Below are 20,777 nucleotides of genomic sequence, written 5' to 3' on the forward strand. Positions count from 1 at the left end.
CTGCCCACTTGGTCACATCCGCATACCCACGGAGCTCCAAGACATGACACCTAAGTATTATCCCTCCATGGGTCACCCCCAAATCGTCTCATTCCAACCTCTCCCGAGCGCGCCCAATCACCGCTCATTCCAAGCGACCTTGCACCTCATCAAACGCTTTCGGCCCCGAAGAGAGTGTCAACGCTGGGCGTCGTTTTGCCCCGTCCGTCTGTTTCCTGTTGGCCCGCCTCCACCGCCGTCAGACACCACGGCTGACCGACGACTGACTGCCTGAACCGAACGAGACGAGATGCGCGCAACTCGGCAGTTGTGATCTGATGCCTTTGCTGCCACTACTGTCATCACATCACATCACCTCCAGCCGTCAGTCCCGGCCCTTTTCCCACCACCGTCCCCCGAAGCCCTCGGTCGTGTCGGCACCACCCAACGGCAACCCGCAAAGCCGCCCCGGATATCTGCCTTTTTGACAATCCATGGGTTCCCCGCACCTGCATCATCAATCCCACACTCTCAACCCCACCGCCGCCGCAAGGGTGGACGAGGAGGCTGGGCCGTGGTTGGGTTACAGCACAGCACAGCAAGTTTGACGTGCTTCTCAAACCGCGCCGCCCATCGTCTGGGCTCTGGTTTCATTCTTTCTTTTCTTCTGCCCTCCTTCGAGAAATTCCTTCGGCGGCGGCTGAGCCAGGGCTGAGGGGCCCGGGTTCTGCGGCTAGACGGGAAGAAGAAATCGTTCAATGTGAAAAGAAAAAACATGTGGCCGCCGCGTCCCATGCAATGCCATACCGGTTTGCTGCCCTCTGGGTCTCACACCCAGAATAATTTTTCCATCTCGCCGGACATGAACCTATCCGGGTTCACTCGGCAAATGACTCCGGGCTTCCGGCAATTTCCAATCACTCAGCCAGCCAGCCTCTGCTCCTAAACCCTTCCACAACGCGTGTAGAAGGGCCGTATCCGAACAACTGCCCACCTGTGCGTGCCGCTTTCCGCGCCACTGTATGCTCTGCCCGGAAAGAAAGCCGCGGGTTCAGCCTTCGCTGGGCGTTGTTCGCCAGCGACATCCATCGCCTTTCAAAGTCCGCGGGGGCTCTCAAATCAAGCTCTGGGGCTCTGGACCGGACCAAACTCCACCGCGGCTTGCTCCCTCGCCGCTTCAAGCCAAGCCACTCGCTCGCTGGCCGTCGACGCGGGCCTCGCTCTCGCGATTAAGCGCATCTAACCAGCCCTTCTGATCTCCCTTCGTCCCATGTTTGACTGACGACTGACTTCCCTTGGAAACTCAATCAATAAGAATAAGAAACAAAAGCCCGAGAAGGAAAGGAACAGGGAAAACAAAAAGTGATGCCGTCCAGGGCTAACCCTCACGCTGCCCGTTCCAAATTCCCTCCTCCCAGATGCATCTGCCGAAGCCCCACGGCCAGCGCACCCTTGTCCCCCCAAACCAACAGAACCCAGTGACACCTACGTGGCGTATCACCTCCTCGAGCCAAAACATTCCCTCGGCAGATTTTTAACTGGACATTGTCCCCCCCCCCCAGAGGGCGGTGCGGTAGGCGGCCGCCTCCCCCATCGATCCAGGCTACGGGTGAGAGCCTGGGCCTGGGCCGGCCTGGCCTTTGCCGCCAGGCTGCTCATCGAGAGAGAAGGGGGAGGAAGGGGCGCACGCCTCCATGCACTGTCCGCTCTGCGCCGTCCGTCCGTTTCCTTTGCTGCCGCCGCCCTGCGTATTACCTCCCACTGCCACCCGTCCATGGCACGAACAGGTGGGATCGATCGGGGGGGCCAGGCCACGTGGGAAACAGAACAAAGACGCTGCGAACACGGACGACGCTGCTGCCTCGATCCCGCGAATCCCCTTTGCGCGCCTGTTTCCGGCCCATATAAGCCGTGTTAAGAGTGCCCATCTCGCCAAGACTGACGTCCGGCTTCACGTCAACGTCACATTGTGATACTGTATTGATGCAATTGAGCGGTTGCTACATTATGGTACGGCAGCGACTTTGAACCCTCTTGCCTAGACTTCGTGTGATGTAACGGCTGAAGGTTGAATCACATCTGCCGGTTGCTACAATCACGTCAAGTTGCCGATTAGTAATAATTAGCATTTTCGAACTGCCGAGCTTGTCAAGTAAGTCAGCGGGGCAGAGGGCCATGGTCTCGAGAGTCTTGGGAGACACAAGATGGTTTGACAGTTCCGGGTTGCGAAAACCCCCTTGTGATAGTATTGGTTTGCTCAACAAGAAGAAAGAACGGCGCGCTAGCACACTTGGGTATCATCAAAACAATGAGCTCGCAACTACTAAACGCTCCGGGCAAACGGCACTCCTGTGCTTGCTCAGCTGGCAGCAAACGCCGGGATCTGTCTGCCCCTGGATGCGGCGTACGTCCTGGCACTCTGCTTCAGCAATTCCACCATTGCCTTGACGTCTTCCTCGCTGCGCTCGAATTCCCAAACCAGAGCCTCCATCTCTATCTGTGGTCTCGTTGATAGTACCCGTAAGAGCCTCTTGGCTTCGTCTTCAGGCCACGGCTTGCTTGGGCCGGCATTTGCCATCTCTGCCCGGTCCACTGGCTCGGTTCGGGCCAGCGTTGCTTGTTGCCTCCCACGGCTTGTCCGCTGAGAAGGATACTGCGATGAGGATGCCTCTATCTGTGCCCTCTCGACAGCAGTGCGTCGCAGGTACTCCTCCAGGCGTCTATCGCAAAGCTCTCGTTGTCGCCGCCTAGCTTCTTCAAACTCGCGTTGTTCTCGATCCTTCCTAGTCTTCGATAGCAAGAGCCTCTGTTCATAGCGCTGTTGGCACTCAATAACCTCATCTGCTGTCCTCCAAGCCTGTTCGAGTTCAGACTTGAAGCCTCGTAGATACCCGCCTAGCTTTTCTCGACTGATTCGTTTCGAGAGCGTCTGTTCCTTCAGCCTTCTTCTAATCAAATTCACCTGCATTGCTTCGTACAACTTCTCGATCCAGGCAGCCACTCTCTGCATGATCTGCAATGTTGTTTTGGTAAACCTCCCGGTGTAGCGTGATCGTTCAAGGTCGGCTCCCTTTCGGAATACGCTTTCAAGGATGTGGACGAGCAGTGGGATGATCCTCTCGTAGATATCCACCACAAAACGTAACGGCGGCATGTCTGATTCCTCGCCGTGGCTGGGCTGCTTCGCCTTGTCAGCCAGCGCGCGGATAAGCCCGTCGACCTTCCTGACACTCAGCCTCGCGCTCGTCGCATCCTCGTCATCCGAATGCAAGTAGTCACACTGCTGGTCAAACAGAGGCGCGCGTGGCATTCCCTCCCAGAAATTATTGAGGTGGCAGAGCTCGTTCCAAAGGGGGCGTGTCCGTTTCGAGAATTGCGCCTTGTGGGCCGCCGACGTGATCTCTCCGCGAGACTGTGTCCAGCCGGTTCCGCCCATTAGCTCTGCAATGCTCTTCAGGAAATTAGACTTGATTGGCGCCGCGGCTATTGTTTCTTGTCCTGCAGGCGGATTGAAGATGAGGTGGTCGTCCGGGTATCCGTCATCATCTTCGTCTGAGGGCTCAGGGGGGGCCGGGCCCATGTCCACAACGAGACGTCGGACTTGCTCAGTTGCTGCGCTCGACTGCGGTTCATTGTCGTGCACGGCGTCTTCAGTAGACTGTCCCTCTTCTCTTGTTTGCGCCGATGGCGGTAGGCCTACGATCGTTGGATCGTCATATAGCTGCTCATCACCACCGTCATCCGCATCGTCCTCCTCTTGCACGACAAAAAGGCCGTCGCCGGTATCGAAGTCCCGCGAGGTGTACGCTCTGCCCTTTCGGTACCCACTTGACGTCTCTTCCTCTGGCTTGCGTTTCCTGGGCGAGCTGGCCTGAAACTCGTAGATGTCGTCGACGGGCTTGGCCTCGGATGCAGGTTCGTTCAATTTTGAGAGACCCGGCTCATGTGAATTTCTGGCCTTTCTCGAAGATCTAGTTTCCCTGCTTGAGGGGTTCGTAGCCCCTGAAGATTTGGCTTCCTCAACACCGCGACTGTTTATGCGGTGCGTGTTGTTTGCGGCCTTGCGAAGTGTGTCTACTCGGAGATTCGTCCGTGTCTGTCGTCGACTGGGTCCATCCGTGGCCTGTTGAATTTTTGTGAGTACGGCGAAACGCCAGAAACTTGGTTAGGCTTACTTTCGGTGCCGCCGGTTCAGCCAAGGCCACTGAAGTGGCAGCGGTTTCGCCATCGTCTTGATCACCTTCGCCGTTACTTTGAGCGTCTCCTTCGCTGTGATTCTCGCTCCGCCGACGCTTCCTTGTCCCCAGAGCTTCAAAGTCCCTTATGTCCTCGATTTCGACATGACCTAGACGCTTGCTACGTCGGATCCCAGGAGGCCCCGGAGGATCGTTATCGGAGGTACTCGCCGGAGGGAGGCCGTCCTCGGTATGCCCCGCGGCTCGGCTCGGAGCCTGTCGCGGAGGTCGTCTTCTGGCGGCGGTCGACATGGCGACCTCGATGTTTGTGAGGCCAGGAGGGAGGGGAAATTGTCGTAGACAAATACGACGCCAAAGAAGTGCATCGGGTGCTGCGGTCGTGGTTCAAGGCCCTTGGCATCCCATTGTTGTGTTACCGTAGCTGTTCGTCCAATGGCGCAGCGGCAGCTCCCAAGCTCGCGTGACAGCAACGCGCTCATCGTGCCTTCCGACCGCGCAGGGTTCACCGTGCTGGCGCCCGGGTGGGCGGGGCCGGGCGAGAGTACCCTTCTACCGGATGAGTCAGCACAGAAGCTCTCTAGGACTTGGGCCATTGGCGAAGCTTAGGACCATTGTCTGCTTCTCGGCACGTACGTAGGTACAACACCACGGCAATGTCACCGTGTTGTTCTGAGTTACGGGAACATGCACAAGCAGCCAGTCGGCCTCTGCATCCGAAGACGACCACCATGAATTGCCTTTTTTTTTTCCTCCCCTGTGCATGTTACGCCAGAGAAGGTTACCGGAACCGAAGCAGGCATACGGAGCCATCCGCTCTCATAAGCTTACAAGACCACACCTGCTGAGGTAGGGAACCACGGAGCCTTCACAATACTGTCTCTCATACGCCACTCTAGCAATGCCATCTCGATTGAAATCGAGATTTCTTCGGCCTTGCATTGAACTGCCGCATCATTTTATTTGGCCTGACATCGTCCAGTTCGTCTTCGGCTTGTGGTGGTCGTCCCTCACAGCTCCGGATATGACGATGGAGTCACCTTCTGGCTCATGTGAACGTCATTTGGCCATGTCTCCAACCTAACTAAGGCCTTGCAAGTGCTACATAACATCATCATGAGGTGTTCCTTGGCTGAAGATGGACTCTGCCTCACTGGAAGAGACTCATCGCAACATGGTATTGGCTCGAAACTTAAGTCTAGTTCAAACAAAGTTGTCGTATCAGCCGGTGTAGACGATCAGGTGTTAACCCTCGACGATAGGTTCGCCATCTCCTTTTAGGACTCCGACGGAGTTAGAAGAGCTAGCATGATGACAGTCATGCTTCCCGCGGTCTGGCCCCACGCTCGCCAGACCGAGGTAGACCGGCGATTAAGCTCACCTCGTTTAGCCCAGGCACACAGACATCTCGCGCATGGAGGTCCATGTCAAACAACGATGTGTTCCAACCCAACCGCGATCCAGCTCCACCCCGTTTCACACCGTCTGTCGGATACTGATCCCTTCCTCGACGTCTTACTCGTCCTTTAGTCTCTTCTTGAATAACTCTTTCCACCTTGGAAACGTCGTGCCGGTCGTGCATCATGCAGCACAGCTCTTTTCGTCTGAATGCTGCGACACGTCCCGTCCCTGACCTCAGCTCCCCGGAGCCAGAGCTTTATGCCGTCACTTTGAAGCGCCGGAATTGCCTCTACGATTGTGTGGCAATCGCATTCGTTTCGTCCCATCCGGTTTCTTGGCTGCCTTGACAAGTACGCCTGGGAGGCGAGACTGCTCTCCGTTGTTGGTGGAAGGCGTCGGACAAGTGTTCGCCCGTCAGGCCGCAGATAAACCTTGTGGTATTCGGAAGCAACGGTCTACTTCTTTTAGCTGCTTTCAAGATTCAGTCATCTCGAGTTAACCACCAGGTTGGTTCACCAAGCCGCGGGAGTTTGTTATTCGACGGCCCCTCATTGCTTGTCTTCGTTCGTTCCGTGGAGGTACATATGCCAGCGGTCTCTCCCAGCCACGAGATCGGTTTAATGTCCACCTCGCCTCGAGTCAACTCCTCACGACGATCCCCCTTGAAGATTGGTACTGCCCGATATGCTTGCCAGCGTGGGAATCGCACTTCTGCTCGGCCAGACCCTAGCCTCGCCTCATGCACTTCAGCAACTCCGCCAACGGCAAGGCAACGATTGTCCGCCCATACACATCTTTGGCGCAAGAGAAACGACGGCGCCGCCGGGCTTCGGGGCGGCAGCTGGAATCGTGGACGACCTTACGAAAGCAAACAAGGGGCCACAAACGAGCCCATTGTCTACCCTGCCTGTGGAGGAGCGTCTGACTGCTTGGGCGTGAGCTACGCCGACTCGGTGAAGAACGGGACCGCGGCTGTTGCCACGGCCGTGAACGACTTCAACAAGAAATGCCCAAAGACGAAGATTGTCATGCTAGGGTTTTCTCAGGTGGGCTGGCAGATTGTCTGCATTGAAACGCAAACGCTAACCTGCGTCAGGGGGCGCAAATCATGGACAACGCCTACTGCGGCGGCGGAGACACGATTGAGGGTGTCAAGGACGCCAACGTGCTCATCTCGAACGAGGCTCTTGGGCAAGTCAAAGTGGCCATCTTCATGGGCGACCCTCGATATGTTGCTGGGCTTCCCTACGAGGTCGGAACTTGCAAGACGCAAGGGGTGAGTTCACGCCACCAAGCCCACGAAGTTCGGGTCGTTAACACAAGGCCAGTTTGCACCACGACCCCAAGGGTTCCAGTGTCCGAATGGGGGCAACATCAAGTCGTTTTGCGACTCAGCAGACCCCTTTTGCTGCAATGGCAACGACCCCGTCGCGCATCTACAATACCCGAGCATCTACGGTGACCAGATCAAGCAGTTTGTCAGCGACAAGCTGAAATAGACGTACAAAACAGCAAGCCCGCACTGAGATTTCGACGAACCAACTAGAAACACATGACAGAGACCTCCGACTCGCACTCGGAGACTGTGGTTGGGCAAGAGAGCCCGAAAAGGCCGCGCGGCCTCTGGGTACCTTGTAATCGATGACTTTCGAAACGAAGGTCATTGTGGCTTCTTTTTTTCTTCTCCCTTGTCGAGTTTTTTTCTACTACTCTCTACAATTTCGGCACGTAGAGTTTGGCCCAATAGTACATACAAGGCACATAATCGGGAAGCCCATGGGCGGCGCTCAGACGCGGCCGAGGTTTGGATAGAAAACCTAAGCATAGACGTACAATAATACAGCCCATTTCGAGACACGCTTTTCGCTTTCATTTTGTCCCCAGCGAGGAAGCCCTTTGTCGCTCTGCCAAAGTGCGCTCGGCACCGAAAGTCAATTCAACATTTCGTAATCGAGGTGCAAGAGGCGTGAAGATTGAAGCTCGAAGCTCGAAGTTCGAAGTTGAATACGACTAGAGTGCATGGGTGCCAAATACCTAGGTAGTGAGGACCCCGCGGTCCGGCCCGCTGACTAAGGCACTGTGTCGTCACTTGCCCCTCCATCCCTCGCCTTCGTCCGCACGACCACCGGGAGCTGTCCGAGCTAGCAGCACCTACAGCTATCAAACCTCCCGCCTCGCTCATACCACACGGATCCCCAAACAGCAGACCTTGGCCTGCACACCAGAACGCGCACACCCACCATGGACACTACGGCCTCGACGGCAACGCCGACAACGCCTCAGCAACCCGCCTTCCCCTCCATCCAACCCCTGCCGCGGACCCCGCGCAGCTTCCAGACCCCCACCAAGCGCATCAACACGGGCGCCGACCTCGCGACCTTCCTCACGACAACGGCCTACCGCGACATCCTCCTCTTCCTCCTCCAGCTCAACCGCGCCGTCTGCCCGCGCCGCTCGCCCGCCGGCGGCCCCGCGACCACCTACCCCCTGACCTCGGTGCCGCCCGCCGCCCGCCTGCCGCCCTCCATCGCCGCCCTCCAGAACCTCCTCGCCGCCGCCGAGTCCCTCATCGACCAGGCGCCCCCAGACCCGGGCCCCCGCCGCTTCGGCAACGTCTCCTTCCGCAAGTGGCACGAGCTCCTCGCCGACCGCGCGCCCGCCCTGCTGTCCGAGCACATCCCCGACGCCGTCCTCTCCTTCCCCACGACCCCGTCCTCCGACCCGCCCTCGTCCGAGCTCCTCTCCTACCTCCTCGGCGCCTTCGGCTCCCCGCAGCGCCTCGACTACGGCACCGGCCACGAGCTCTCCTTCCTCGCCTTCCTCGGCTCCCTCTACAAGCTCTCCTTCTTCGCCAATGACACCCCCACACCCGCTGCCGGCGGCGAGCCCGACACCGCCGCCCTCGACCGCACCATCGTCCTCGGCGTCATCGAGCCCTACCTCCGCGTCGTCCGCCGCCTCATCCTGACCTACACCCTCGAGCCCGCCGGCTCCCACGGCGTCTGGGGCCTCGACGACCACTCCTTCCTCCCCTACATCTTCGGCTCCGCCCAGCTGACCGCCCCCGTCTCCTCGGACGCCGACCCCATGCCCACCGAGGGCTCCGTCCGCGGCGCCCCCAAGACGGGCGACATCGTCAAGCCCGCCGTCGTCGAGGCCCAGCGCGCCGAGAACATGTACTTCTCCGCCGTCGGCTTCATCAACGACGTAAAAAAGGGCCCGTTCTGGGAGCACAGCCCCATCCTCTTTGACGTGTCGGGCGTCAAGGACGGCTGGGGCAAGATCAACAAGGTAAGCACCGGGTCCGTAGCCCTAAGACCGAGAATGAAACCGCTGACCCTTCATCGTGCAGGGCATGCTCAAAATGTTCAACGCCGAAGTCCTCCAAAAGTTCCCCGTCGTCCAGCACTTCACCTTTGGCTCCCTCTTCTCCTGGGACCAGGACCCCAACGCCGCGCCCGTCTCGCAATCGGTCCACGCCGCGAACCAGCCCTCCTACAACTACCCCGCGACGACCGCGCCCCGCCCCTCAGGGATCAGGCACCGCGGCGCCGTGGGCGACCGGTGCGACGGGCCGCATGCTCCCGCCGGGTGGCGCCGGTATCCCCTACACGCGTCAACCGCCGCCGCCTTCGTCCGCAGCTTCGGCGCGGGCACCGCCTGGTCCGAGCATGATGCCGATGCCTTCGGGGGCGCGGCAGGCTAGGCAAGATGGCGGGGCCGGGACGACGGATGCGCAGATTACGCTGACCAAGGCGCCGTGGGCGAAGTGAGCGGACTGTCGGATGAAAAGATGCATGTCGGCTTCGCCGGTGTTCTCGGTTATGAGAAAGGAGCCTTGAAGCCCATCAAGACTAGATGGACGCCAGCACCCTCCTAGATTGGAAAAACGGTGGCCGGGCGATTATCCCGAGCAGCCAGAAGCTGCGTGAGGATTCGAGACACTGCCCCAGATGGCCCTTGCTGAGAAAAAGTGTACATTACACGATGTTGCTTCCAAAACACGTCACACAGACATGGCAGTAGACTGAAAGCAAAACATGGACGAGTCAAGGTCTGCAAAAGGCCACGGGCGACTCACACTCCTTCGGAACAGTGTAAGCAAGGTACGCTTGATTCAACTACTCGACTAATGGGTATCCGACAATTAAGCAAATGAACATACTAGACCAAAGGTCTAAGCAAGAAAACCATGTAATCCCCTTCTGCGTGCATCGCTTGTGACATGCTTATGCTCTTGACGAACGGCAGCGGCAGACCGGATAGCTGCTCGCTGAGTTCGATCGCTGTCTATCGGTAACTCACGCAAACAAAGGACATCCAACCGAATCTGCGACTCGGTCTGCCCACTCGCCGTGGCCCTTGGGCACTTATCGCAAGCCCAGATGGTAGACACTCGGCGTCGCCGTCTAAGCGGCGGTGGTCTCCTTCTTCTCCTCAGCGGGCTTCTCCTCAGGCTTGGCAGCCTCGGTGGGGGCAGCGGCGGGAGCGGGCGCAGGTGCAGGCGCAGTCTCGGCAGCCGGAGCGGCGGCCGGGGCAGTGGTAGCAGGGGTCTCGGTCTTCGCGGGCTCGGTGGCAGCAGCCGGAGCGGGGGCGGGAGCCGGAGCGGTAGCGGGCTCAGGCGCCTTGGGGGCCTCGGCGGTCACAGCAGGAGCTGCGGGGCCAGCAGGGGCTGAGAGAGGGATTGTCAGTCACGTAGTTTCCAAGCTGTTGGGCTGTCTATCTCGACATACCAGCCTCAGGCGCCTTGGCGGGCTCGGTAGTGGCCGGAGCATCGTCCTTCTTGGCTTCGGGCTCGGGGGCCTTGGCCGGTTCAGCGGCAGCAGCAGGAGCGGGGGCAGGAGCAGCGGGCTCGGCTGTGATTGTTTGTTAGTTGCCGCTTATCAAGCACGAGGGGTCTCGTATGGGAGGACATACTGGCCGGGGCAGCGGCGGGAGCAGCGTCGGTCTTGGTGGGCTCGGTGGCCGGCGTGGTAGTGGTGGCGGGGGTCTCAGTAGGCTTGGATTCGGCGGGCTTGGAGGCCTCAGCCTTCTTCTCGTCCTTCTTCTTGAAGATGGCCTTGAACTTGGACTTGAGGTTGTCCAGGGCGTCGATGGCTGTTTGGGGGAAGACGTGTTAGTGAGTATTTCTTGGCATTCGGTGCCGGTACCACGTTCGTATTCATCTGTGGCTTTGTCTCGTGGGAACTTCGATGGCTATCGCGATGCCTCGAGGAGCAGACGAGGAAGGGAACGGGAAGGGCGGTTACTCACGAACTCCAGGCATGATGACTGATTGCACGGGGGTAAGCTGTCAAAGGTGGTGTTTTCGAGTGTCGTACGACGGTGTAAGCGATAGCGACGAGCTACTGGCGAGAAGGATGGGATTATGTAGTGATATGGTTGCGACAGACGACGGTAGTCTTTTGTAAGAAGCAGAAGAAAAGTCAAAAAAGAGGCCACCGGCGACGATGATGGGGTCTCGAGATAGAAATAGACGCCCAGGGAAGGGTCTCGTCTTGTCTCAGCACAGCATAAGGTCGCACAGCACAGCGCGACTGACTGCCATGCCATGCTACCTATGCTTGGCATGGCCCTGGCCTAGGCCGACGCTTCTCATCCACCAGAAAAAACAGCAAGAGCGGGCGGCGGGCGGTGGGCAGTGGGTTCCAAGGGAAAGGAGCTGCTGTTGCTACTGCTGCCATGCCGGGATACCGCGACTTGCACGGTACATTACTATGGCCCCTAACTTCAGCGTAAAGCAGGTAGACAGATGTGGGATCCAATGGGCTGCGTGACTGCCCTGGCAAGCTTGGCTGAGGCAGTGACAATCAATGGGGACGATGAGAGGGGGGGAAGGAAGGGATCCACTGGGATCTGAAGCGTGAGGTAGGTAGTACCTACCTAGGTATGGCTGGCTGGCTGTCAGTGGTAGGGATGGCAGCTGCTGCACGGCCGCCACTAAAGGGATGGATGAATGCACGGGCGGCGGGTACTTCAACGTTTCTGAGCTTAGCACACACTCACTGAGGCCCCCCCTGCCAGCTGCAAGTTGCGATGACTCTCTCTGCACGCTGGCTGCAGCACCTCATCTGGCCAAGGAACCGGTCACCCGTCTCGCAGTCAACACGTCGAGAGACGATGGGCCAGCAATGAAGGCATGCGCGGCTGGATTTCTGCGTGCTCCCTCACTCCGAATACGCGGAGTTGTCGTTCACTGTCTCCTCCATCGCGCCGGCTCTGATGACGGTGATGACCTGCAGCCACAGCCGGTGAGGGCAGCGTTCAGCGTTCAGAGTTCATCCGTCATCGGACATTCGCATGCCCTTCGTATCGCAATAGTTCCTGTGGGAGTGGGAGTCAAAGTTTGATGAACAGGATGGCCGGACGGCGGGATGATGAAACCCTGCTTTTTGGGCGGCTTGCCTGCTCGCTCGCTCGCTGCAGATTCGGCCAAGTTTTTTTTTGTCCTACCCTGTCGTATCCGTCCGTATCATTGCCCATTAGCTCGGTGCTGGCCGGATTCAGGTCATCAATCTCTCATCCGTCTCGCCTGCAGAATCCGGAACTGCCCTGATGGGTGGCATCCAATATCGAGTGCCATCGTCCGTGCAAGTGTGCCAGTTGAAGCAAACACGACATCTGGCGGAATGCCGTCATCTCAATCAGGAGCTGGGGACCAGGGGGGGTCCAGCACCACCATCGAGGCAGCCCGGCGCCGCTAAGCTGGTTCGGGGCGGGGGAGCTTCACTCCTCCCAAGCCACCCCAATGGAAAAAAAAGAGACAATCAGTGGGCACTGAAGGCCAAACGTTGGATCGGTGGCTCGAGATTGCTCGAAATTGGCGCGGATGGGTCTCCCTCGTCCGCTGCAACGCTGTTCATCTCGACTGGCCCGTTGATCTTCACCTCACCTTCGTCGGGACTATGTCCCCAACGGAATGGAGGCGCGAAGACGCCGTCCACAGAGAGGCACGTGGACGGCAACATCTTTATTGACCAGGTGGGAGAGGTCAGTACCCACTTGTGCATGCGCTTCATCACAGCACAACTCCTCTGCATATCCACGTTGCTTCGCGTGTCCCAAAGCATTGTCGGAATCCCTCGTGCTCATGGTGTACTAACTACCACCCAGCAAAAGAAAGTTGCAAAAACAAAAGATGGGGCTCAACCGGGGATCGAACCCGGGGCCTCTCGCAGAGTAGACGGATGTCAGGAACCCAAAGCGAGAATCATACCTCTAGACCATTGAGCCGAACCAAGCCGTTTAGCGACCAGGAATGCAGGTGTTGCGATGCCGGAGAAGGCGGGTTAGCGGCCTATGTTTCGTGACTCGTGCACTACTACGGACAGGACAGTGGGTGTGCGGTAGTGGGCTCGCCCATTGCTCGACTGCGGCGCAGCGACAAAAGTGACTTTTAGGGATCCAGGGGTGCGTGCGCTGCGGGTCTGAGCTTCCAGTGGGTACGTACCGGCGTTTGCTGCCGTGCGTTTAAGAGACATGCGGAATGGGTTCTGAGATGTCAAAATGCAGCAGGAGAGTGAATCCAGAGATGGCTTCTTCGTGGTGTCGAGAGACGACTTTTTTTTCCGAGAAATTTTTTTCCAAGGACGGGGGAGAGGCTATGAAATCAGTGTAAGTGGCCCTTGGCGGCAAACCACCAAATTGGCTCCGGGCGGAGCTGGGCCCAAATTACTGATTGGATAGCCTGAGGTTTGAGCAAGGGCCGGCCTGCCAGCTGCCGAGTGTGCGAGGTCATTGGTAGGAGGCTTCTCAGATCTTGATAAGCTCACGAGTAGCGGCGCTGTTTGGCTTGAGGCTTGAGAGGGTAGAGGACCAGCATACAGATATTTTCGGGAATTTGGGTGACTCGTCAAGTTTTTGAGTTACCGTGGGTTCTGTGGTTTGCGAGATGTAAATACCGGCGGCCGATTGAGATGGTCGAGTGTACCCGGGCTGGTAAGAGGACAATGGCAAGCTAGAACCGGATGGCCTCCATCGATCTCGCTTCACAAGGGGACTTGAAGTAGAGCCTCGGTACAGCAAGGAAGCAATGAAACAAGCGCCCGACAACGCAGGTTCTCAGTGAGACCGACATCGCTCTGCTTTGGCTGAATTGCTGTCGAGGTTGGACTCCTCTCGGTGATATGGGTGTGAGTGTGGTTGGTTGTGTTTCTTAGATGGAATCACTGCCGGCAAAAACTCAAGAAAATATGATGGAGCTTTTGGATAGGATCTTTGTTGAATCGTTGGTCTCGTCGATACCATCCTTCCAGTACCAAGGTAATCATGTCTAGCCGCATGTAAATAAGAAAAGGGGCCCAACAGCAGCGCCTATCACTTGTTCACTAGCTCAGAGGGAGCCAATATCTCACGGGTAACACAAGGTATTGTTTACTGAGTGTTGTGACACATACCAACAGGCTTTCACCATTCGATACGAGTGACTTTGCAATGGACGCACAAGCTTAATCGACTTCTTCCATGGCTTGGAACCTTAGGCCAGAGCATGTTTGCTGGATCATTCCACATGTTGTTTTCGTTCAGGTACTTCGAGAGTCTCGGGACTTCTTTGCTCTTGACTCCAACCTACAGCCTCATGTTTGACGATCAACCGAGTTGGTACACAGCGACTGCTCAGCCTGCATATTAGGGCGTCAGTTGGCACCAGCATGCATATCAGCTGCAATCGTGATACGTCACATTGCTCATGCAAGTTGAGCCAGATTCCGGCGATAGCCAATCACTTGTGTTAGACCTCCATCCTCTCTGATTGCCCCTGTCACCAAAATCAGCAGGCAGGCTCATGCATGAGATTCCGGCTCGAACCAATTATAGCAGCGGTTCATCCAGGCTCATGTCGGGCATATAAGAGCTCTCAGATGCCAACACCAACACAACCAGATGACAGTTGTACACCAGCTTCAATCATCTTCGGATTCTCCCTCTACAGTTGCTTAGAGACGCTTGGGCTGCCCTTTCCTCGAGATACGACCACTACATTATCCGTCAGAATGCCGCCTCGCGCCAAGAAGACTGACATCAAGGATGAGGAATGGGAGAGGCTTCAGCCGGTGATCCGAAAGCTGTATCTTACCGAAGATAGGAGTCTGAAAGACGTCTTGACAATTCTCAGCATGTCTCAAGGCTTCCGCTTGAGGTTAGTTGTCTGCCTACTTGCCAAGCTTAATGTAGCATACAAACCGGCGAACTTCAGCTTTCGTGTTATTTTGTAGTGTCAGCATACTAACATTACTACAGCAAATCTCAGCTCGAGTGGAAGTTGAAACAGTGGCATATGACCAAGAATATGACGAGTTCGGAGTGGAAATACGTAACCCATCGAATTCGCAAGCGACACATTGCAGGCAAAGAAAGCAGGGTGTATCTTTCAGGTGTTCGACTGAAAGATGCGACAGTAGAGAAGGCGAGGGGCCGTCATTGCTACGAGACAGCTATGGAAAAGTGCATGGGAGGTTAGTCACCATATCAAGCCACTTCTTCTTACTTACGAACTACCAAGTCCTAACAGCTGTATTTAGTTGTTGCGCCACCATCACCAACAGATATATCGCTGATTATACGAACGCCATCTCCTCAGAGAGCCCCAGAACTGTGGAATATGCACAATATTCCTTGGCTCTCAGCCAAAAGCTTGATCAGAGGTATACTTTACCATGCTTCTCGGTGATAGTCGCAGCATCAGACCTTGGCGTTGACTCAAACGCTGACTGAAGCATCTTGAAGATCTCAATATTCTGGTTCCTGGTACTGTCGACGCAAACACTCGACTTCCAACCGATGATATTCTTATGTTGGCGGTTAGACGTCCTTCAAGTCAAGCCAATCATACAGCTAGACTTCAGTCTACATTCGAGGCACTTTCCTTGATAATGCCTGAGCAACTCCAACACAACCATGTGTTCCACGCCGAGAGCCTCCTCCTGTCATCCAAGCATGGTATAAACATTACCGATGCTCTTCAAGTGATTTTGTTTCTCTTTTCCAACAATTTTCTTGACAGGCAGGAACCTTACTATGAAGAGCATGATGAGGTTATCAGAACGCTGCTCCATGCGTTACCACAAACCGACGGCTGGGGTATCCTGATGTCACAGCAGTACACTGAGCTTCCAGTGAGCATTCAGTCGGCGCTAGACCGTCTGTTCAAGGAAGCCATTCTAGCATCTGATCTTGGTCTTGTGAGATCTTTGGCTCGAATGGGTGTTGATGTCAATCAGGTTTTGAACGGCATCATGAATCAGTATGGAGTTTTTGGAGCGTCAAGCGCATTCGAATATGCAGTTCTGATAGGCCACTGGCCTTTGATTCAACTACTCATTGAGTTGAGAGCCAATTCTTCGATCATGAATTTAGAAACGATTCGCGCGGCTTGGAAAGCTCGAAATACCCGCACTACGTCGGAATCTATGGCATTCCTGCTGTCGAATTTTATGTACAGTCAAGAAGACAACGGACAGGCTCGTCATCTACTTGAAGTAATCGCCTCAACCAAAGCTTGCCCAATCACTGAACAGGTTTTCGAGTTCTTTCGGACACGACTTCACACTCCGGCATCAAAATCGCAACTACTCATATCGGCCATCAGAGCACACAGCAGAATTGCCCTGGATCTACTCTCAGAGGACCCGGAACATCTGAGAACGTATATCAATCATCAAACCGCACAGGGGGCCAGACCAATCATGGCTGCTATGTATGCAAGGGATACTGAACTTTTAGAACGCCTCTTGCACTTGGGGGCCTCTCTCGATCCATTGTTACCCTCTTCTACGTCCTGTTCTCTCCTTCAATATGCTGCCTATGTGTCTGATGTTGACACGCTTCGGAAAGTTTTGCGACAAGGGATCGACATTAATCACCGTCATCCTTCCAATGCTGGGTTTTCCTGGCCTCTTAGGAAGGTCCACAACTACTACATGCACCCAGAAGATTTACTGCACATCGGGAAAACTGCTCTTCAGTCAGCTCTAATTGGAGGCAAATCCGATAATGCACTGTTCCTCCTAGAGGCAGGAGCTACTTTGGTTGGAGGTGAACTAGCCATTGCCATTTCATTTCGCCAATATGCGGTTGTTGATCAACTCCTCGCCAGAGGAGCGTCTTTTGCCGAAAGCCCGACCAGTCCCGACACACTTTCGGTTCTGGAGGCAGCGGTTCTTACACAAGACACGGCTCTAATCTCATGGGTTATCAACGACAGCCCTCAAGCCGTTGTTGCATCTTCACTCTGGGCCGCCATATTTGTTGCGAAAGCCACCCAGGACTCCGACATCTTTAGATTTCTCTTAGGTCGTATTTCGGCGCCATCAGAGTCGGAAGAGCTCTGGCTTGGTACAGCGATGCGCCTAGCAGCGACCATCGGACTACTCAACATTGTAGAACTGATGTTGGCGTCAGGGCTGCGACCAGAGAAATGTCTAAGGGTGGATTACGCTCTCTCAGAAATCATTTTCGCTCGCAGAACTCCGCGAATGCCAGATGATTATCTCCAGTGGCGCGAATCCACTTTGCTCCCCCACGAACGATCTGGAGAAGACGTTCTAGTGGAAGTCGCTCATGAGTATCCCAATAATATAGGACTTGGCTTTAGCATCATGCTGCTCCAATTTGGGTACCGCCCACCTCTTATGTGTCCCGAATTTTACAAATGCCCAAGCCTGGAGGGGCTCCAAACGCTACAAAGCTTTGGTGTAGAGATGACGCCACAAACACTCTCACAATCAATATACTACGAATCCTACGATGTCACTGAATGGTTACTTGAGTTAGGCGTCGATTTCAACCGCCCACACGTTGATGAAAGTGGTAATGGTTATGTTTCGCCTGTTCAGGCGGCTGCTTTAAGAGGAAATCTTCCTCTCGTAGAGAGACTCAAGAATCTAGGTGCCGACATCAACGCTTCTGCTGACATTTACGGATATACTGCTTTGCAAGCTGCTTCCATGCAGGGTTATTTTGGTCTGGTACGTAGATTGTTAGAGTTCCAGGCAAATCCAAATGCCCGAGGGGAGGACCAGACGGACGGACCGCACTAGAAGGTGCCGCGGAGAACGGCAAATTGGATGTTGTGCAGTTGCTACTCAACTCTGGCGTTGAGACCGTCGGTAGAGGTCGTCGCCAATATGTCCGGGCGATTGGATTTGCTTGCAGAGAAGGACACCATGCTGTGGCAAGACTAATCAAGTCTCATCGGCCGTGGGAGGAGGCTGACAAAAAACTTCTTGACGATCCTGACATCCCCGAAGATGACAGCAACTATGGTTCGGGCGAAGAAACGGACGAGGAGTACAAATCAACTACTACAGCTTCCGAGACCGGGTTTGAGGCATCGGAAGTCCTATGTAAGGTCGCTGATGGAAACATTGAGACGAACGAGAAAGTTCGCAACTGTGGTAGGCATCTTGAGGAAGAAGAAGAGCCCCCGACTTTCCTACTCAGGTGCTCAATGATATTGGAGAAAGCCTTACACACGGTGTTGGCAAGAGGGTAGAACTCCCAGGAGACGCAGTTTGGGCGGAGGAACTCGAGACGCTATCCTCAGAGTTGCCCTGGCTATTTTGGGAAGGCTAAATTTGGAAACCGTGACGCGAGATTCAGATTTTATTTTCCTGCTGTCTGGGTTCTCCTCTCTGGATTTGATACCAACTGTACTTCACTTTTATCCTCGGTGGGGTAGCATGTCTTCTTGCTAATTCTGCTACAAACTAAACCCAGTCTAAAACAGACACGTTTTCTGCCTAAGATGGATGTTCAGCCTCGAAGAAGTTTTCAGCTCACAGCCTTTGGGTTTGGGACTCAACAAACGTCCTTCACCTTGTTGTGATATCGCAGCAACTTGACATGCCAAGTGACCACGGGTAAAGCATCCACAGCTCTCTACATATATACAAGTCATGGATTTATTTCCTTCTCATGTTGGTCTCTAGACCGCATTAACTGTAAGAATCAAATTAGGGTCAAGTCTAAGAAACCGAAACAAAAAGGAAAAGAATACAAGCCCAAGGTCGGCCCCATGGGATCGAACTTGCGTGTCACGCGAGTTAACCAGAAAGACCCCGATCGTGATATTTCTTTTGTCTCTTCCACCAACCAGACCAAATGGCTAGCTGAGCTGGCCACTCGATCCGGTTGATCCTGGTTGGAAGCAATACGAGGCAGTTGCCTTGATAAAGGGCTAGTCGAGGTGAATGATGGGATGGAAGGAGCGAGCGGGGCAGGTATTCATGGTGCAGGTATAGTGTACCGATGGTGGCGGTGGCTCCAGGCAACTCACCTCGACCTCATCTCGCGATGCCACGTGGCCCGGTTGTCTCGAGGGCGTGCGACTGGTCCGGCTCACCGTGGAGACGAGCTGCTGCCTCACCAGTGCGGCTTCGTCCAGGTCACTGAAAAACTCTAGAGCGAGCGGGCTCCATGGAACAGATTTCCAGTCCATTCAGTAATACTTGACAAAATGACGAGGGGAGAAATCGTTAAAGGGGTATCACAAACGTATCCTGTCCTCCAACCACTCCCTCACGGCCTCCTGTCCTTGCTCGCCAAGCTCCAGGCCCTCATTTTCGCCGAGCTCGACAATGCCCACCCGCCTCTCCGCCTCGGCGACCTCGTCAAAGTCCTCGTCCCACTCCATCCGCGCCTTGAACTCGAGCTTCTCCAGGCTCCGCCTCATCAAACCCGCCAGCTCCGTCGCCTGGGCCTTAAACGTATGTCCCGTCACCTTACGCTGCCTTGCCGTTCTCGAGGCAAGCTCCTTGGCTAGCGACGATGCCGTCTTCATGGTTCTGCGCTGGGGGCTGGCTCGGCCGAAGGGGAGTCGTGGAGGAACAGTGTTGACGGCAGCTTCAGCGTGGATTTCCTCGGCGGGAAGACGAGCGCGCTTCGTCTCGGCGCTGGGAATGCGCTGCTGGTGAGGCCCAGTATATCTGACGGCTTCACCTCGCTCGTCATGGAGGACAACTTGTCCAAGAAGGAGGACACGGCCGCGGCCTGCGTAAACGTCGACGGCGCAATCATACCCGCCGTCTGGAAGAACAGGCTCGGGCTCGCAAAGGGATCCAGCAAATCCACCGGCGCGCGGAACAGCTCAGGCATCTTCATCTGCAACATGTGTAGTGCCGACCCTTCCTCGGGCCGCGGTGGAAGCTTCTTACTACGAGCGGAGGCTGGCTTGTTGACCTTGTGATCGGGCAGGAACATGGACCAGTTGTAAATGCCGTTCCAGGCAACGAGCCCGCGGACGGCCATGCGCTCATGATGGTGCGACTCGGTGAGGGCCAGGGAGGCGGCGATGCTGGCACCGGCGTGGGAGCTGTAGACATAGACGTCGCGGCGGGCGATGCGGAGCGGCCGCAAGTTCTCTGTGATCCAGGTGTAGCCGGCGAGCGTATCGTGCAGTGGCGTTGGCCATTGCAGGGGGGTGCTGAAGTCGTGCTGTTGGTCCTCGCCGGCGGCGGTGCCTGGGGATGGTTGACGGGTGGGGACCGGGGCGGACCAGCGGTAGTTGATGACGGCGGTAGGGTACGGGCGAAGGAACCGTGGGACGGCCGGCTGTGTGCCCGGGGTTGGTGAGAAGGGGGGGATGTACAGCACCAGCGGGGTTGAGGGGGCATGCCGGGTGACATTATGCAGGCTGAGAGGGGCGTCAGTCTTGAGGTTCCGGGCGAATGGGAGTGAAAGAATATGTACTCTACTGTGATGCTCCCCGAGGAGCCACACACGACTTCGACAGACTCAACAACGGGCGTGGGGTCATGATGGAAGCATCGCCGTTGTACGCCGCGGCTTGAGCGAAGACGAAACGACAGCCAGGGTCCAGGCCATCTTCTCATCGTCTAAAAATACGAGATGATGTGAAGAAGCTATATCGCACTGCTCATATCCAGCCGCCTCTTACTCATGCAACGCACATAATATTGACATTGAATGTACGATGTAGATGAGTAAGTAAACACCGGAGAAGTCGCGTTTTTTCCCGTAGCTCCTGACAGGGCCCCCCCCCTCGGACCAACCAGCGGTGATTCTGTCTCCTCCACATCCCACATCCCTCCCCCAGCTCTGCACCGCCGCAAAGCTTCGCCAACGCCGCCTAGGGTCCCAGGTCTTCCGTCCCCCCCTTGCCCCCCAACCACCGGAGCAAAAACTGCTAAAAACGGGCGTAGAGCACACCTCGTGGCCGCCAAACGAGCCAAACAGCGTTCCCAT

At 55.9% G+C, this 20,777-nt stretch overlaps 7 protein-coding genes and 1 non-coding gene across 8 annotated transcripts; 3 read left to right on the forward strand and 5 right to left on the reverse strand.

Annotated features, from left to right (window-relative positions):
* Positions 1 to 2,338: 2,338 nt before the first annotated feature.
* ColSpa_06557 (uncharacterized protein) lies at positions 2,339 to 4,768 on the reverse strand (the record flags this gene model as incomplete). The annotated part of the gene is made up of 2 exons (XM_049272769.1): positions 2,339 to 4,102; positions 4,382 to 4,768. The coding sequence occupies 2 exons, from the start codon at positions 4,766 to 4,768 to the stop codon at positions 2,339 to 2,341; spliced, it is 2,151 nt and encodes a 716-aa protein (XP_049128726.1).
* A 1,913-nt stretch (positions 4,769 to 6,681) lies between these two features.
* Positions 6,682 to 7,072, forward strand: ColSpa_06558 (acetylxylan esterase; the record flags this gene model as incomplete). Its single annotated transcript, XM_049272770.1, has 2 exons — positions 6,682 to 6,849; positions 6,929 to 7,072. The coding sequence occupies 2 exons, from the start codon at positions 6,682 to 6,684 to the stop codon at positions 7,070 to 7,072; spliced, it is 312 nt and encodes a 103-aa protein (XP_049128727.1).
* A 742-nt stretch (positions 7,073 to 7,814) lies between these two features.
* On the forward strand, positions 7,815 to 9,279 carry ColSpa_06559 (serine/threonine-protein phosphatase 2A activator 2; the record flags this gene model as incomplete). The annotated part of the gene is made up of 2 exons (XM_049272771.1): positions 7,815 to 8,864; positions 8,926 to 9,279. 2 exons carry the CDS (start codon positions 7,815 to 7,817, stop codon positions 9,277 to 9,279), a joined length of 1,404 nt encoding a protein of 467 aa, XP_049128728.1.
* A 703-nt stretch (positions 9,280 to 9,982) lies between these two features.
* ColSpa_06560 (uncharacterized protein) lies at positions 9,983 to 10,839 on the reverse strand (the record flags this gene model as incomplete). Its single annotated transcript, XM_049272772.1, has 4 exons — positions 9,983 to 10,245; positions 10,307 to 10,429; positions 10,491 to 10,670; positions 10,827 to 10,839. 4 exons carry the CDS (start codon positions 10,837 to 10,839, stop codon positions 9,983 to 9,985), a joined length of 579 nt encoding a protein of 192 aa, XP_049128729.1.
* Positions 10,840 to 12,340: 1,501 nt separating this feature from the next.
* Positions 12,341 to 12,541, reverse strand: ColSpa_06561 (uncharacterized protein; the record flags this gene model as incomplete). Its single annotated transcript, XM_049272773.1, has 1 exon — positions 12,341 to 12,541. The coding sequence occupies one exon, from the start codon at positions 12,539 to 12,541 to the stop codon at positions 12,341 to 12,343; it is 201 nt and encodes a 66-aa protein (XP_049128730.1).
* Positions 12,542 to 12,714: 173 nt separating this feature from the next.
* On the reverse strand, positions 12,715 to 12,806 carry ColSpa_tRNA_183. Its single transcript has 2 exons — positions 12,771 to 12,806; positions 12,715 to 12,750 (listed from the first exon to the last, which is right to left on the reverse strand). It is a non-coding gene; the product is annotated as a tRNA-Pro (tRNA).
* A 1,760-nt stretch (positions 12,807 to 14,566) lies between these two features.
* Positions 14,567 to 15,033, forward strand: ColSpa_06562 (uncharacterized protein; the record flags this gene model as incomplete). The annotated part of the gene is made up of 2 exons (XM_049272774.1): positions 14,567 to 14,712; positions 14,814 to 15,033. The coding sequence occupies 2 exons, from the start codon at positions 14,567 to 14,569 to the stop codon at positions 15,031 to 15,033; spliced, it is 366 nt and encodes a 121-aa protein (XP_049128731.1).
* A 4,026-nt stretch (positions 15,034 to 19,059) lies between these two features.
* ColSpa_06563 (uncharacterized protein) lies at positions 19,060 to 20,328 on the reverse strand (the record flags this gene model as incomplete). Its single annotated transcript, XM_049272775.1, has 3 exons — positions 19,060 to 19,562; positions 19,592 to 20,205; positions 20,294 to 20,328. The coding sequence occupies 3 exons, from the start codon at positions 20,326 to 20,328 to the stop codon at positions 19,060 to 19,062; spliced, it is 1,152 nt and encodes a 383-aa protein (XP_049128732.1).
* Between the last annotated feature and the right edge of the window lie 449 nt (positions 20,329 to 20,777).

The sequence above is a fragment of the Colletotrichum spaethianum genome (genome assembly GCF_022836535.1).
Source record: "Colletotrichum spaethianum MAFF 239500 DNA, contig16, whole genome shotgun sequence".
NCBI classification, from domain to species: Eukaryota; Fungi; Ascomycota; class Sordariomycetes; order Glomerellales; family Glomerellaceae; genus Colletotrichum; species Colletotrichum spaethianum.